Genomic DNA, 16,204 nt, shown 5'->3' with positions numbered 1-16,204 from the left:
ATCGTTGGATTTCATTTCTTCTACATGTCTCCTCTCTCGGGGAAGGACCTGCTCTCAGTCCCGGGCGCAGAAGTCTCTTAATCCACGAAGCCCTGCAAGGAAATAAAGATCACTTTGTGGAGTCCATGCTTAAAGCTATGCCTTCCTGTCGCCCCACAGCTTCTCCTGGTGCCATACCCAATTCTGCAAAGCCCGCCAGCACACGCTGAGCTGGGTAGAGGGAGCCTGAGCCGCTGCGTTTCAACGGAATCGCTGGCTTAAGCTGCAGCAGTAAAAGGCTTTCCCCACCCCAAGCTGGCAAAAGCCATCACTCGCGTCAGAATATAAAGATGGCAGGGAAAGTCAATTTGTGTAATTGGAATACTTCCTGCATGTGGTAGCCTATTACATAATCTCAGGTCGGCCAGCTGTCTTGGATTCCCTTTATTTTTTTAAGGAATGCAAATTTGTACAGGGACAGATTTGGTTTCCTTTTTTAAAAAAAAAAAAAAGGTAAAGCAGGTTTGCTTATCATTGCAATTCTTTTTTGGTGGCTGGGGAACAACACAGCAACCATTTTGTAGAAGACTCCTAAGCTGACTGGCGCAAACTAAATGCCCTTCCTCCCTGAGAGAAATCGAAATATTCAGTGCAAACATCTCCCTGGCTTATTACATTAGCTGTTAAAAGAGTTTCCCATTGTTGGGCTAACAAGATGGTGATCTCAAATTATCTCAAAGGGCTTGTTTGGCACTCAGGGTTAAGCTTTGCACAACTTCCTCATTTTCATGTCCTTGAGGTTTACCGCTCAATATTTCCACCCTGACTTAAAGAAAATGAATTGAGCCCTTTGATCAGTTAGCTACAAGTGGCTTTGTGTGTGTTTTTTTGGAAACCATGTCTTGAAGCATGTCTTAAGAGGAACGATTGGCAGCGATTTCCACGTTCCCCCTATAATGTTGCCAAATTATGAGTGTTTTGTGTGTTTCTGTTTCATGATAGTTTAGCCCATCCATCTCAGCCCCAAAACATTGCATCTTCCTCTCCCAACTTCTTGCGGACGAGGAGTTCTTGAATAAGAAAACACACCTTGATGTAGCTCCCCTGCAGCCACAAACGTCACTGAGCCAGGACATAGCTGCACCCGTTCCTTCAGTGCTTTTAAGTGACCCACGGTCCTGTCCCAGTTTCAGAAATCCCACTGGAGGGAAAGGTACAAGCCAAACGATCGAACCTAATAGTTAAAAGTTTTGCATATATGGAAATTTGCTGTGGGAGCGGTCATCCCCGCTTCCCCAGGCATAATGAAAATTTGCGGATTTCATTATCTTAACTCTGTTCCTGCTTTTTTAAAAAGGTGCTTGGTGTAATATAGAAGGTTTTGTTGTGGTTTTTTTAAAAAAAGAAATCACAGCTCACGATCAACGTTGCTTGCTTTTTTCTTTTTTCAAGTTCCAAAATCGGGTACATGACACTTCTATCTGCCACGTCTTTTTATCATTTTTGTGTAGTGCAAACGATCCGTTTCCGGAATAGCATAAGCTCTTCTATTTCTCCCAGTGCATGATTTAAAAAAGTAAGAAGTATTATTATTAGTATGGCAAGCAAAGTGTGAACCCACATCACACGCAGGGGCTGGCACGCCTTTGGCCCGTGCTGCTGACCCTTCTTACATCCCACTGACAACTTCCTTTTATAGATTTACTGAAAGTTTCCGTTTCGTTTCTGTTTATAATTTATTTTTTGGTTTGGTTTTCTTTTCCCCTGTTGCGTGGAGTTTCTATACTTTCGTCTAACGCTAACGAAAACCCAGCCGGATTCGATTTTTTTTTTTTAATATATATATAAAAAACGCCATTGCTTTATTTGTGCTAACGTTTCCGAAGGAAGGTTAAAAGGATTCTCGCTGAGAACGGTTTTGGTTTTCCCTGTTTTTTCGTTTTGTTTTTTTTAAAAAAAAAACGCTTCGCCGTATATTGAGCAACTTTCCCACCCCACGAGGTCATTTTAAGAAGGAACAGTGGAAAGATATTCGGAGCTTTTATGTTGAGACGCAGCTCTCCTTTCGCCCGTAAGTTGAAATAGTCCGTGTACGTTCAGGGCGGGTGCCATCTGCAACCATTAATGCCAGTTTTGCGATTGAGTTCAGTAAGCTGTAAATGGCACCCTCCCTTGGTCTCACTCGGCTTCCCTATTATCTCTAGTGTAACCTTATTTTTTCCTTTCTTTTCCCTTTTTTCTAATAAAGTCGTCTGCCTGTGCAAACAGAAGGCTTTTAATCGGTTCCCACCCACCCCCCATACTGTACAGTATATATGCTTAAGACTTTTTTTTGTATATTTAGCGTGTTTTTAAGTTATTGATTTTGTTTTATATCAAATAATTTATTTTTCAGGTACCACTTTTTTCATTTTAACTTTGTTTTTAACATGGGTTTACTTTAAATAAAGTATGACGCTGCTATCCAGATGTCTAAGCCGCAGTTGAATTTTCCCCTCGTTGTCTTTTGAGCGCCCCTGGCGTTTTCAGAAAATCGCACCCAAGGCTTCCTGCTAGCTTGGTCGGACATTTAAAGTTGGGGATCTCATCGCAGGGAAAGTTAAAGGCAGGCTTCTCTCACACGACAATCCCCGAGAACCAGGAGCGGAAACATTCTGCGATTCGTTGACGACACAACACCATGAATTCCTTTATTTGGGTGTCCTGTTGAAACTTTTGGCAGCTGGGCAAGAGTGAGGGGAGATGTGTGCAATCTGCCCCAAACCAGAACCTGTGCTAGAGAAAGATGAATATTGCATTCCGATAGGCGGATTTGCACAATTCTGATTTTTATTTTTATAGTCAACCGAACTTCACCCTCAACTGAAAACCTTACTTGCCCACCTGTCTAGCTTCTGATTTATTTTAGCAGACATCACTGGTGATGTTGCACCTCTTCAGCCATTAGGCCTACAAACCTCTTTTTCTTTTAATAAAACAAAGCCTGAGGTTCTCGCACGATGCCAAGCATCCCCTAACCGCTCCCCCTTGTACCCTGTTCTGATTTCGTGGAGGGTATCAGCTGGGTTTCCCTTCTTCTAGGTGCTGAAATGGTTTGGACCGGCCCTGTCTGACACCCCCAAAAGGAAGCTTCAACCACCACATGTTGAAAAGCCCATGTCACACAAAAACAAACAAACGAGAAAGTCTCCAGTCTGGACGCCTCTGGAATAGTGCTGAAGCTATGAGCACCTGCTCTCTCTCTCTCTCTCTCTCTCTCTCTCTCTCTTTCTCACCTGAATCCATAGCACTTGTCCTCCTGCACGCAGCTAACCAAATCGCATGCAGGATTTGCCGCTGATTCCAGAACAGCTGCGGGTTTTTGTTCCTGTTCTTTTGCACCACCCAAAGTATGTTTGTGAGCGTGAACGCAGCCCTGGTTGGGATTGTGTGTGTATGTGTGTGTCCCGATACTTGTGTCTTTAAAAACGGTGACACTAGCTACTGCCAGGCATAATTTGCACACATTGAACAGGCTTGTATAACGTCTCTGGCTTTGTATAAAATAGATCCTAGACTGCTTGTTGCAGGAAAGGTAAGCAGCACAGGTCTGCTGAAGCCCCTTTCCACGCCACAAACACAAAACACACCTTACTTAACCTGCCTCTGGCATTGGGGGCCTACCGCTGAGCTTGCTCCCCCCCACCTTCTTTTCTCTCGAGAAAAAAATCAATTTCAACTTTGTTCTGTATGGGACAATGGCAATAAAGATTATCGTATCGTAAAAAAATTAATTCTGCAGCTAGTTCCACATTCCCTGCTTAACATGCTTGTGGACATGCAGTCCATACTAGAGTTCGAATTTCAGCTTCGTGAGAAGTGCGGTTTCTGCAAAGGTAGAACTGCGCTTGGGGTTGCCACAACCTTTTGGGGGGGCAGGCGGGCACCGCTGGCATCCTGGGGTGTGTGGCAGGACATGGGCTGCTGGAGGATACCAGACCAGATGCCGGCAAACTCCCCAGTCATTGGGGGACAAGGCTCCCACCTCAGCCATGGTGGTGCCGACTCACCGAGAGAAGCTTTTTGTACCACCTCTGTTCAGAAAGGGGAGGGCTGCCCAGTCCTGGCATCCAGGGGAACATGGGCTTGTTTTGGGCGGGAGAGGCCGAGCCACGGAAAGAGGAATTGAGTAGGGAGAGCAAACTCATGCATTGTTGAGTTTTGAGGAGATGGTTTGCCAAAACTCTTTCCGGATGCCATAGGAGGAGCCGGTAGGCACAGGCTGGCATAAGTGCCACACTGAGGATCACAGAACAGTGCTTACCTTTTGTGTGTCAGTTTGTGTGCAACCAGTCCAAACTTCAATAACTAGGTAGATGAGGTTATCCTGAAAGCAAGTGCCTTGCTCTTTAAAAATTGGAAGCCCTTTAATAGCCGTTTTTGAATCTTTTCCCCCAGCCAAATTCTGTACCGTGGCAACTGGCAATTGCAGCCATCGCTCCACAACTAACATTAGAAACTTCCCTCTTCTCTCTCCTTCAAATAAAAAACTTTTTCCAGCAGAGAGCGCTCTGCCCTTGAAACCTACTTCTCCAGTTTCAGCTGTTTTCCCCGCCTTACAAGCCTAACTTTCTCTTTTTTGAGGAAGAGGTAGGTTTTTGTATTCCAAATCTGCAAAGCCACGCATATTCCCCAACGCTCAATGGCAATTCGTTATCACGGTGTGTCAGTTCCCAGAAAATTAGCTGAGTTGCATTTTGGTCCCTTACCCAAACAAAAGCAGACCCATTTCCCAAAGGATGAAAGAGAGAAGTTATCAGTTTCAGTGCCAATATTTTCAACAAAACACTAGCAATGGCTCTGTGTACTACCCAGTCGTGTGGAAGGCAAGGAAAACCTTTCTTCCCAATGCCTAACCGCGCACGGTTGTGATGATTGCTATGATGTAGGCGAAAACCACGAGCCGATTTGCCAAGTGGGGGGGGGGGAGTGCTGCCTGGCCCCGAATATGGCGGCTGACGCAAGGTCTAGCATGAAAGCAAAATGAATGAGTAAAGGATGGTGGGAGATCCAACAATGAAATCACAAGGAGGCTGGGGGATGCCTCATTTCCCCCCCCCCCCAGCACTGGGAACGGACCAAAGCGATGAATATTGGCCAGTTGGGCCCGACCCCTGGGGAATTCCTGCTCCGAGGTCCAGACGACCATTGGCCAACCCTCAGCTAGGCTGCAATCCCCCTTCCTGGTCGACATCTCCAGATCTCGGACGTCCAACCCCGACTGACCACCAGAGGTAAGTGGATCTAATAAAATGAAAAATGTGGACCCCAAACTTTGTTTCCTTTCTATTTTTCTCGGGGTAGTGCTACCCTTCTGTTAGGGCTCCATCCCGTGAGGGGAGGCAATCCAAATTCTGGTCGCTGCACATTCCCTCGCTCAATATCTCTGGTCTACAAGAGGCAGTAGGGGAGAGGAGGTGAGGGGTCAGGCCTCCCCCCCTTTGCTTTGCCCTTGAGCCCCACATCCAGCAAAGTCTCCCTGACACACAAGGGAGAAACTGAGGCGTGTGTGTGGACCTGCCGATGGGTCAGAGAATGAGGAGTGGGGAGGTATTGTGACATTTCTGGAAGAGGGGGAGCTTTGTAAGAATGACGTCGTTGCGATCTTAGACAAGAGTCTGATTTAGGGCGGCAGGACCGGTTTGCCCAAATGGCACTGCAAAAAATGATGGACAACGGAAGGCAGATTTTCCACAGGGCGCCACTGAGATGTCAAAGCCCAAAGTCCACCACTGTCTCAGGGAGGGAAACTTGAGGTACAGTCAACCTTGGCTCCTAAACAGCTCCGTTTTCGAGCGTTTCGGCTCCTGAACGCCCAAAAAACAGAAGCAAATACTCCGGTTTTCGAACATTTCCTGGAAGCCGAGCGTCCTTGAGTCCTCTTGCGACCAATTGTAAGCCACACCTCGGTTGTCAAACGTTTCAGAAGCTGAATGGTCTTCTGGAACGGATTACGTTTGACAACCGAGGTTTGACTGTAGCTGAAGTTCAGGGGAAGTTGTGTCCCTGAGGGTAGGGACCCCCGTTCAAACTGAATGCAACCTCCAGGACACGCAGGCATTTATGCAAGTACTCGCTCCAAACCGCCAAACCACATGCTCAAATCTTTATTGTTAAAAATATCAAGGAGGTGCTTGACATGATTTGGTTCCCGAATGTCGTTTCTGTTTGGCAAGCACCAGATAAAGAGGTGCAGGGGAAGGTCAGGGCTCCTGATGGTTTGTTGCTCTGACGGGTGGAAAATCCCCGAAGGAGGGATTGTGGACCCGTAGCTGGTTACACCGGGTAACTAGCGACCTCTGCTACACCGCATTGGTTGGATCCTCTCTTCAGCAGAATGTAGCCACCTTCACCCCATTCGGGACCCCAGCTGCGAAAGGAAGATGGGGAGAGAGAGTCTCCATAGGTCGTAGTTTCAGAAAGCAACGAGAGGCGAGTGGGATGACTCCCAGGTGGGGTCAGACGAAGGATGCATGGACCTGCTAGTTTTGCTTCCCTTTGTTTCACATCCTTCCAGTCTAAAATTCAGTTCTCCCCATTTCTGCAGCGATTTGTTACTGGTTTTTTTCTAATTTGAACCCCTCGGTGAAAGTTCACAAACACTTCTCCAGTGAGTGCATATCTGTATGAAATTTGGGTATAAGGAAGCTTGCATTGGGACGCGGGTGGCGTTGTGGGTTAAACCACAGAGCCTAGGGCTTGCTGATCAGAAGGTCTGTTCGAATCCCCGCGACGGAATGAGCTCCCGTTGCTCGGTCCCTGCTCCTGCCAACCTAGCAGTTCGAAAGCACGTCAAAGTGCAAGTAGATAAATAGCTACCACTCCAGCGGGAAGGTAAACAGCATTTCTGTGCTCTGCTCTGGTTCGCCAGAAGCGGCTTAATCCTGCTGGCCACATGACCCGGAAGCTGTACGCCGGCTCCCTCAGCCAGTAAAGCGAGATGAGCGCCGCAACCCTAGAGTCGTCCACGACTGGACCTAACGGTCAGGGGTCCCTTTACCTTTACCTAAGCTTGCATTGGCCTGTTTAGCTCAGTATTGTCCATTGTGACTGGTTATGGTGGCAGCTCCAGGAATTTAGGCAGAGGTCTCACCCAGTGCGCCCTGGAAATGTGAGGGCTTGGATCTGGGACCCCCTAGGTGCAATGTGGACACTCCGTCTACCCTGGTACCCCAATTTCCCCTGTGTGGCTGGGCAAAGCCTCCCTCCTCACCCTCCGCGACAACGATCAATAAGTTTCCACAGCATTGCACATCAATTTCTGGCACCTGGGCTCTCCACCCTACCTGTTCTTTATGATCCAATAAGGGGTCCCGTTCTGAGTCCCGTAGCCGACAGCCAGGACGGCGTGGTTCAAGGATGTCCCGCAGTTGGGGTAGTCAAAGACTCCTGGATGGAGGGGAAACAAATTTAAGGTCATATCGTTACTTGTCTCCTTGCCTTGGGGTGTTTGTGTTGCATAACCCCATCCCCTCCAACGTTTCTCCTCTGAAAATAGGGACGTCCTCTTCCATCCCCTCCACCGTTTCTCCCCTGAAAATAGGGACGTCCTATTCCATCCCCTCCACCGTTTCTCCCCTGAAAACAGGGACGTCCTCTTCCATCCCCTCCAACGTTTCTCCCCTGAAAATAGGGACGTCCTATTCCATCCCCTCCAACGTTTCTCCCATGGAAATAGGGACATCCTATTCCATCCCCTCCAATGTTTCTCCCCTGAAAACAGGGACGTCCTATTCCATCCCCTCCAACGTTTCTCCCCTGAAAATAGGGACGTCCTAAGGAAAAGTGGGATGTTCCGGGGTCAAATATGAAACCAGATGGCTTCTGTAAATCTGGGACTGTCCCTGGAACATAGGGACACTTGGAGGGTTTGCTGTACTCTGCTTCTACTGTCTTCAAAAACCAGTTCCCAGAAATCACAACTGGGGAGTGTGGCTGTTGACCTCAGGTCCTGGGTTCAGGATACTGATGTGGGCATCAGGGTTGGCCGCTGTAAGGACAGGAAGCTGGCCTAGAGGGGGCAATGAGCCAATCTAACAGGGCTTTCGATATTTTCCTATGTTGGATCATAAAGCAACTCTCCAGATTCCCTATACGGACGACTGTTTTCAATTCTACCCAGGGAGTTGATTCGTCGCTGCATTTCCCCAGAATTTTACCTGAGCTGTAGAAGTGAAAGTCGGAGGCGTCCAGGGCCACAGTAACTGGCCCATAAGTGGCAACAGCTTCCTGGAGGGCAGCCTCGTCGTTACTCGGGATATCCACGTAGCCGTTGATCCTGACTGCGAGGTTTGCGGATTTGTACGTACAAGCTAGATCCTGCAAAGAAACAGCAAGCAATTGCCATATTTTACCACGTATAAGACGCCCCCATGTATAAGACGCCCCCTATTTTCTATAACCCAAAATTAAGTTGTTTAGCTTTTTGGGGGGCGTGGGGGAGGTCACTTCCGCCAATCGCTCCCCCGCCTGCCCGTCACTTGCCACGGCCGCAGCCAATCGCCAGCAGGCCTTGCTGCAGCCACCAATCACCCTCCCAATCGCCGCTGCCAATCTCCTGCTTGCTGCTGCCATTAATCGCACCCCCCCCCACATTCACTATCCATGTATAAGACGACACCCAAGTTTTGCCAAATTTCTTTAGCAAAAAGCATTGTAAATAAATAATAAAAATTGTGCACCCCACCACCAAAACCATTCCGTTGTAACTATCCAACCTTCGAAAATTTCAACACCTCTCACGATGGTTTGACCCTTTCCCGTTTTAACCGTACAAATTATACATTTTTTCACCAATATACTAACACAGTACATTCAACCTTGGGCACATTACCTGATTGGGGGACAGGGGGACGGACCATGTTGCAGTATTTAGGGAATAGAGAATGTTGAAGAATGGCAGTGTTTTGGGTCCCGTATTACAGTGGTACCTCGGGTTAAGTACTTAACTTGTTCCTGAGGTCCGTTCTTAACCTGAAACTGTTCTTAACCTGAAGCACCACTTTAGCTAATGGGGCCTCCCGCTGCCGCCGCGCCAGAGCACGATTTCTGTTCTCATCCTGAAGCAAAGTTCTTAACCTGAAGCACTATTCCTGGGTTAGCAGAGTCTGTAACCTGAAGCGTATGTAACCCGAGGTACCACTGTACTTCTGAAAGTGCCGATGAGGTGGGTTAAGCCCCTTCAGTTCAAACTTAATAAAATAATTATCCTCTGTACCTAACTAAAGTTTGGCCCCAAAGGAGTGAAGATGGAGAAAGAAAAGAGATTCTGTTGAGTGTGGCGAACAGGCCACAGGATCACAGAATGGTAGGTTTCGTCTGGAAGTTACCTGTCCGACGTAGGGGTAGCTTTGTTCCGAGTCGAGTCCGTGGTTATCCATCACGTATTGGAAAGCCCAGCTTGGCCACCCGCCATTGCAGCCTTGGTTGCCCTGCTTCCAGGAGCAGTCGACCAGGTTTTGTTCGCTCAGCGAGACCAGCCTGCCAGTTGTCCGGGCGAGATAACCTTCCAGGGCTCCGGTGGCACTGAACGCCCAACAAGACCCGCAGCTACCCTGTGAAAAGGGACAAGCAATTTGTGTCAGGCTTCAGGGAATCAGCTTCCTCCCCCCATGGCAGTAGATAAGCAGAAGAAAGGAAAAGGAGTCTTCTTACCAGTTAGAAACTCTAATAATCACAGCGAGAGAACAAAGAATACATCTCCTAGGAATGGCGGTGCTCCCAGTTAAGGATAACACCCCCTTCCATCCCTATTAAGCTACATCACTTCTATTCCTCTCCCAAATGATTCCCCAAAATTCTTTTTTTCTATCATCTTTTTCATAAAAGTCCATGAAATGTTGTCAAAGGCCTCTTCAGCATCGATAAACAATAAGGCAGCTTGTTTCTCGTTTCTTATATCCAGATATTCAATAATATCTATTATATTCCTTATATTGTTTTTCATTTGGCGACCTGGTAAAAACCCGTTTGATCCCGTTGAATCTGTTAACCCTTTCTCTTCCAGGGTTTCTTCTCCTAGCTGTTCCCCATCTGATATTTCCCAGCTTCTGCCTTCTGAACTATGTCCCTCTGCAAACCACTGTTACAAATCTATACTGTTCTCCTGCTCCTGGGAAGTGAAATGAAACCATTTTCTTTGGCACAAGTTGAATCACAGCAGGCTAGAAGCAGCGAGTGGACGGGATGCATTGGGGGCAGGTGGAGAAATGGCGCCTACTTTCACCCCTCCCCACAATGGAGGGATTCTCATAATTGTAGCCAACTTTGAATCCCTGGCTTTGGTCATTTAAGCCTTCCCAAGTGGTGATGCTAAACTCACCTGATCTTTCACCGGGGTGACATAGCCTTTGGAGCGCCAGTCTACAGAGGATGGAAGCGACGGGTTGTCAGATTTTTGGAACAATGTTGTCCTCCGGCCACGCTCTCTGGGCAGTTCAGGGCTGAGTCCATTCAGCCGCTCCATGAACTCTGCTTTAGTCTGGGGGGGAGAGAAAAGTAGTCGTAACAACAACAAAAATGGCAGTGAATGTCCTGTGTGAGTGTCTGGAGGTGGTTGGAGGATGAGTGGCAGCTAACAGATTGGGGTCACCTTCAAAGGAAGCCCCACGGAGAGCGCATGGCAGTAGTCCAAGCGGGAGATAACCAGAGCATGCACCACTCTGGCCAGACAGTCTGCGGGCAGGGAGGGCCTCACCCTGCGTACCAGATGGAGCTGCCCTGGACACAGAATTGACCTGCGCCTCCATGGACAGCTGTGAGTCCAAAATATGATATTTTATCATGTTTTTAATATTCTGTTGGGAGCCACCCAGAGTGGCTGGGGAAGCCCAGCCAGATGGGCAGGCTATAAATAATAAATCATTGCTATTATTAGTATAGTGCTAGCTATTTTAGTATTTATACCCCGCACATCTGGCTGGGTTTCCCCAGCCAACCTGGGCGACTTCCAGCACAAGTAAAAACACAAATAAGACGTCAAATGTTAAAAATGTCCCAAAACAGGGCTGCCCCGCAGTGCAGCTCTTTTTGAGCTCAAAGCTCCTGCAATGTCATGTGATTCTAGTTTAGATATTATTTATTGTAACTGTTGAGTGGATTTCGGTTTAACTTATATATGTTGATATCATTTTATACTATTCTAATGATTGTTGAATGTTACTTTTTCATGTAGGTTGCCTATTTTAAAGTTGTTTCATCATCACATTTTTGTATTGCATTAGATTGTTCTTCAAGTCAGCTTGTAAACCACTTTGAGAATTGTAAGATAGAAGGACGGTATACAAATTAAAAAGGATGATGATGATGAATTGATCAGTCAGCTGGCAAAACCCTGAGCTCAAACTTCGCCTCCCTCTGTCGTGAATCCTTTGGTGATTTGAGGCCTCAAGAGAAGATTAACTAGTTCATGATACGAGCCGAGCTCTTACCAAATCTCCCAGGTGGTTCATTGCCATCCGATAGGAATGTTTCCCCCGGGAAGCTTCGCGGTTGTGCTCTTCAATCATCCGGAAGTTCTCTTCCCATATGGTTCTCCGGTGGTCCTCTGAGTTCCTCTGCAAGGAAGACACTTGGCTAAGAATAATGAATGTGGTCCAGGACCACAACTTCCCCAAAAAGGACCTTAGGAGACCTTGAGGCCAGAGCCCTGCTCCAGGAAATGATGCGACCAGCCAGGGTGGATTTGATTTAAATCAAATCAATTTAAACGATTTAAATCACTAGTCAGTAAGACTTGATTTAAATCACTAGTCAGTAAGACTTGATTTACATCATTTTTTATTTTTTACAGAAAGACTCATTCTTGCTGATACCGCCTTAATGTTTACAACCAGAGGAAGGTTTCATTTTTGGAATAATAAATTTTCAGAGTAGTTTTTACAGTTGTATCAAAAATTACTGATTTGGTTCTACTATTGGAAAATACATCGACAGATAATTATGAAATTATGGTGAGGTTTAATAAGTTAACAACTGCTTATATTTGGACAACTTTTCTGCTGTGCTTTATCAGAAGGAGAAAAACAATCCTTTCCTTAATAGCCATTTAAACAATTTATTTAACTAAAACAATAATAGTATAGCATATATATATCTGTGTTTGTTAACTGATGCGGTTAAGTGGTTTTTTTTAATTAAAAAAACCGCCTTAGACTGAGTTTGAGCACACATGAAAAACTTAAAATAAATCCTTATTTCCTGATGAATAGACTTTGGACTTTAATGTAACTTAATCAGAAAAATCTTTAGAAAGATTTTTTCTCCAAAAGCATTTTATTTTAAAAATCCGATTTAAATTTTTTTTTAAAATTCAGTTAAAAAAAAGATCGTTGATTTTTATCCACCCTGCTAGCAGCACAATTTGGCTGCTCTAATTTCATGACCAGCTGGAGAATGGGTTGGGGGATGTGTTAAGGGGGGACTCACCTCGCGGTAAACCTTATTGTGGGTCATCTTCCAGTCTCTCCAGGCTTGGTCCAGCGCTGGGTCCCGCGCTGCAGCAAAGGTCCTCAGCAAGACCAGCCCGGTCAGGGCCACCAAAGAGATCAGATGCATGTCTACACAGGGGAAAATCTAGTCAGTTGACACTAAAAGAAAAAGGTCAAGTTGCAGGCCTATGGGGCTGGAGTAAAAAGTTAAATGACCCCCTGGACGGTTAAGTCCAGTCGTGACCGACTCGGGGGTTGCGGCGCTCATCTCGCTTTACTGGCCGAGGGAGCCGGCGTGCAGCTTCCGGGTCATGTGGCCAGCAGGACTAAGCCGCTTCTGGCGAACCAGAGCAGCGCACGGAAACGCCGTTTACCTTCCCGCCGGAGTGGTACCTATTGATCTACTTGCACTTTGACGTGCTTTCGAGCTGCTAGCTTGGCAGGAGCAGGGACCGAGCAATGGAAGCTCACCCCGTCACGGGGATTCAAGCCGCCGACCTTCCGATTGGCAAACCCAAGAGGCTCAGTGGTTTGGACCACAGCGCCACCCATGTCCCTTTAAGAACTCAGAATCTGGCTCAGTATGTAGCAGCTTCCTATGTTCCTGAGTATTCTCCTAAAACCTTGTTGCCGTGAGTTCTGCAGGCTAGCAGATAACAGTGCAAAGAAAGGCCCTTTCTTTGGTCTGGTCCCGGATCTCCTCCTGATCAGTTCCATTGTAGGTGACCTCCCCGGATCTCCTGTCTCTCCCCCCATCCCCCCATCATTCAGCCCAGAGGTCCAGCTTTGAGGGCCTTCTGGCAGTCCCCTCCCTGCGAGAAGCGAAGTTACAGGGAACCAGGCAAAGGGCCTTCTTGGTGGTGGCGCCCTCCCTGTGGAATGCCCTCCCATCTGATGTCAAGGAAATAAACAACTACCAGACTTTTAGAATACATCTGAAGGCAGTTTAGGGAAGTTTTTAATGTTTGAAGTTTTCTTGTGTTTTTAATATTCTGTTGGGAGCTGCTCAGAGGACGGGGTATAAATAATAAATTATTATTGTTATTGTTATTGTTACATGCTGTAGTATCCATGCCCTTCTTTCTGGTTTGTCTCTAAAATAGTCTTATTTCCCCTGTTTCCACCATGCACGGTGCAGCCTCAACATGTTCTACCACTCCTTCTTAAATTCAATAAATAATAATTATGATGATGTTCACAGCCACTCTCCCAAAATGTTTCCCGCCAAACCTTACCTTCTCGCCCGAATCGAAAGATCTAGAGACTAGGATCTCGTCTGCCTCTCAACCTGCCTGGGTTCAGAATGAGCCAGAACTGCCTTTTTTATAGACACGGAGTCCAATTCACTTTAAGTTCTTGGGAACGTGACTGAGTGGAAGTGGCGTTTCATGGTCAAAGAACGCCGTGTGCCTGTTTACTTTGCCACGACTAGTGGGAAAAGCCGCAGCCGGGAGTTTGTGGGTGCCCAAAATCTCATCTTGCTCAATTTCTTTTCCTACGGGGGAAACCGCCCCCCCAACATCTTGTACTTATACAGTAGTTTCAAAGGTTCGAGGTGTTAGCCTTGTGAAGTGGGCAGAAGATGTCTGGCAGGGTATTCCTTCACCGTGACCAGTGGGGCAGATGACGGCCGCGTCACTTGGATCAGATTTAGGAATAATTTAGGAACACAGCGGTACCTTGATTCTCAGACTTAATCCGTTCCGGAAATTCCGTTCCAAAACCAAAGCGTTCCAAAACCAAGGCACGCTTTCCCATAGAAAGCAATGCAAAAGGGATCAATCCGTTCCAGACTTTTAAAAACAACCCCTAAAACAGCCATTTAACATGGATTTTACTATCTAACGAGACCATGGATCCATAAAATGAAGGCAATAAACGACGTACTGAAGTCGCACAATCAATCAGTCAGTAGCTGAACTGTGTTCCACGCAATCACAAAAATAAAACGGAAAAGCTGCAGAAAATGAAAAAGCAAAATAAATAGCAACAACAGACAGACCTCAGTGTAACACTCAAAACGAAGCACGTTCAGCTTCTGAAAAAAAGTTTGCAAACTGATACACTTACTTCTGGGTTTGCAGTGTTTGGGTTCCAAGGCGTCTGAGTACCAAGGCACCACTGAAATTCCATTATCTGATAAATGTCTCCATGCAATAACTCCTGCCTCATAAAGAGAGAGGGGATGTGATAAACTCTAAGATTGTCCTTGAAAAGCATATGGAAACTTTGCCTGGACCACAAGAAGGGAGGCAAAGAAGGCCTGTTCTTTTGTGCAAAGAAACAAAATACTGTAAGTCTTCTCCCCTTTTTCTTTTACACCTAGTCTGGGGTCTTCTGTAGCTCTGGGTCACAGAGGACATTCACCTCTTCTGTCAAAGTCCCTTCTCTCCCCAAATGCAGAAATGGACGGTTTCAACTTCCTTCTGTTTTGAGCATATGTTCACTATAGGTCAAATCCCTGCCGCGAAACTTTAACGCATGTGGCATCACCCAAACCGTCCTGGGAACTGTTTCTTGTTACGGGTGTGGGAACTGTGAAGGGGCGAACTACGGTTCCCGGGGTCCTTTGTGGGACGCTGTGTGCTTTGGACATGCTTAGAGTGCAGGGCTGGGTTTAGGTTTGATGTGGCCCTCAGCTACTGAAGGTAACGGGGCCCTTTATATGTCCAGCTGTTCTTTGTCAACAACAAATTGCCGCTGTTCTTTTGTGTTCAATACCATCAAAAAACCAAAGATCATGGCCACTGGTCCCATTCCCTCCTGGAAAACAGAAGGGGAAGAAATGGAGGCAGTGAGAGATTTGACTTTCTTGGGCTCCATGATCACTGCAGATGGTGACAGCAGTCACGAAATTAAGAGACGCCTGCTCCTTGGGAGAAAAGCGATGACAAACCTAGACAGCATCTTAAAAAGCAGAGACATCACCTTGCCAACAAAGGTCCGTATAGTTAAAGCTCTGGTTTTCCCAGTAGTGATGTGTGGAAGTGAGAGCTGGACCATAAAGAAGGCTGATCGCCGAAGAATGGATGCTTTTGAACTGTGGTGCTGGAGGAGACTCTTGAGAGTCCCATGGACTGCAAGAAGATCAAACCTCTCCATTTTGAAGGAAATCAGCCCTGAGTGCTCAGTGGAAGGACAGATCCTGAAGCTGAGGCTCCAAGACTTTGGCCACCTCAGGAGAAGAGAAGACTCCCTGGAAAAGACCCTGATGCTGGGAAAGATGGAGGGCACAAGGAGAAGGGGACGACAGAGGACCAGATGGTGGGACAGTGTTCTCGAAGCTACCAGCATGAGTTTGACCAAACTGCAGGAGGCCGTGAAAGACAGGAGGGCCTGGCGTGCTCTGGTCCAGGGGGTCACGAAGAGGCGGACATGACTAAACAACTAAACAACAACAAACTGTATTTTTCACTCCATAAGATGCGCCTGACCACAAGACACACCTAGTTTTTAGAGGGGGAATGCAAGAATTTTTATTTTATTTTAAGGGAGCGCTGTATGCACTCCAGGCTCTGCTCAGCACTCCCTTTCACGAGCCGCGTGGAGCGTGTGTGTGTGGCACTTGCAGGCTTTTCCCCAGGAGGGCGGGGTTTTCTACGAGGTGAGAGAAGGACAGCTTACAAGCCAGGGCACACTGGCAATTTCTGCTACGTGCCAGTTTGTGCCATCCACTTCAACAAGTCCTTCAGGAAGTCATTAATTGCGGGAGGTTGAAGTGGTTTGGCTATTTTTGTTTTGTTTGGTTAGCAATCGCT

At 46.9% G+C, this 16,204-nt stretch overlaps 1 protein-coding gene and 1 long non-coding RNA gene across 2 annotated transcripts in view; one reads left to right on the top strand and one right to left on the bottom strand.

Moving 5' to 3' along the window:
* The window catches only part of LOC309333118, a 73,275-nt gene that overhangs the window by 19,242 nt on the left and 37,829 nt on the right, over positions 1-16,204 (top strand). The gene's annotated exons all lie outside the window — the stretch shown is intronic.
* Positions 6,295-10,629, bottom strand: LOC309333012 (procathepsin L-like; the record flags this gene model as incomplete). Its single annotated transcript, XM_081846446.1, has 5 exons — positions 10,340-10,629; positions 9,348-9,572; positions 8,178-8,337; positions 7,305-7,407; positions 6,295-6,388 (listed from the first exon to the last, which is right to left on the bottom strand). Exons 1-5 carry the CDS (start codon positions 10,481-10,483, stop codon positions 6,295-6,297), a joined length of 726 nt encoding a protein of 241 aa, XP_081702572.1. The 5' UTR covers positions 10,484-10,629.

The sequence above is a fragment of the Podarcis erhardii genome (genome assembly GCF_964252035.2).
Source record: "Podarcis erhardii genome assembly, chromosome: 18".
Classification (NCBI taxonomy): Eukaryota; Metazoa; Chordata; class Lepidosauria; order Squamata; family Lacertidae; genus Podarcis; species Podarcis erhardii.
Note: the sequence above shows the minus strand (reverse complement) of the source record. Positions and strands in the feature narration are given on the sequence as shown.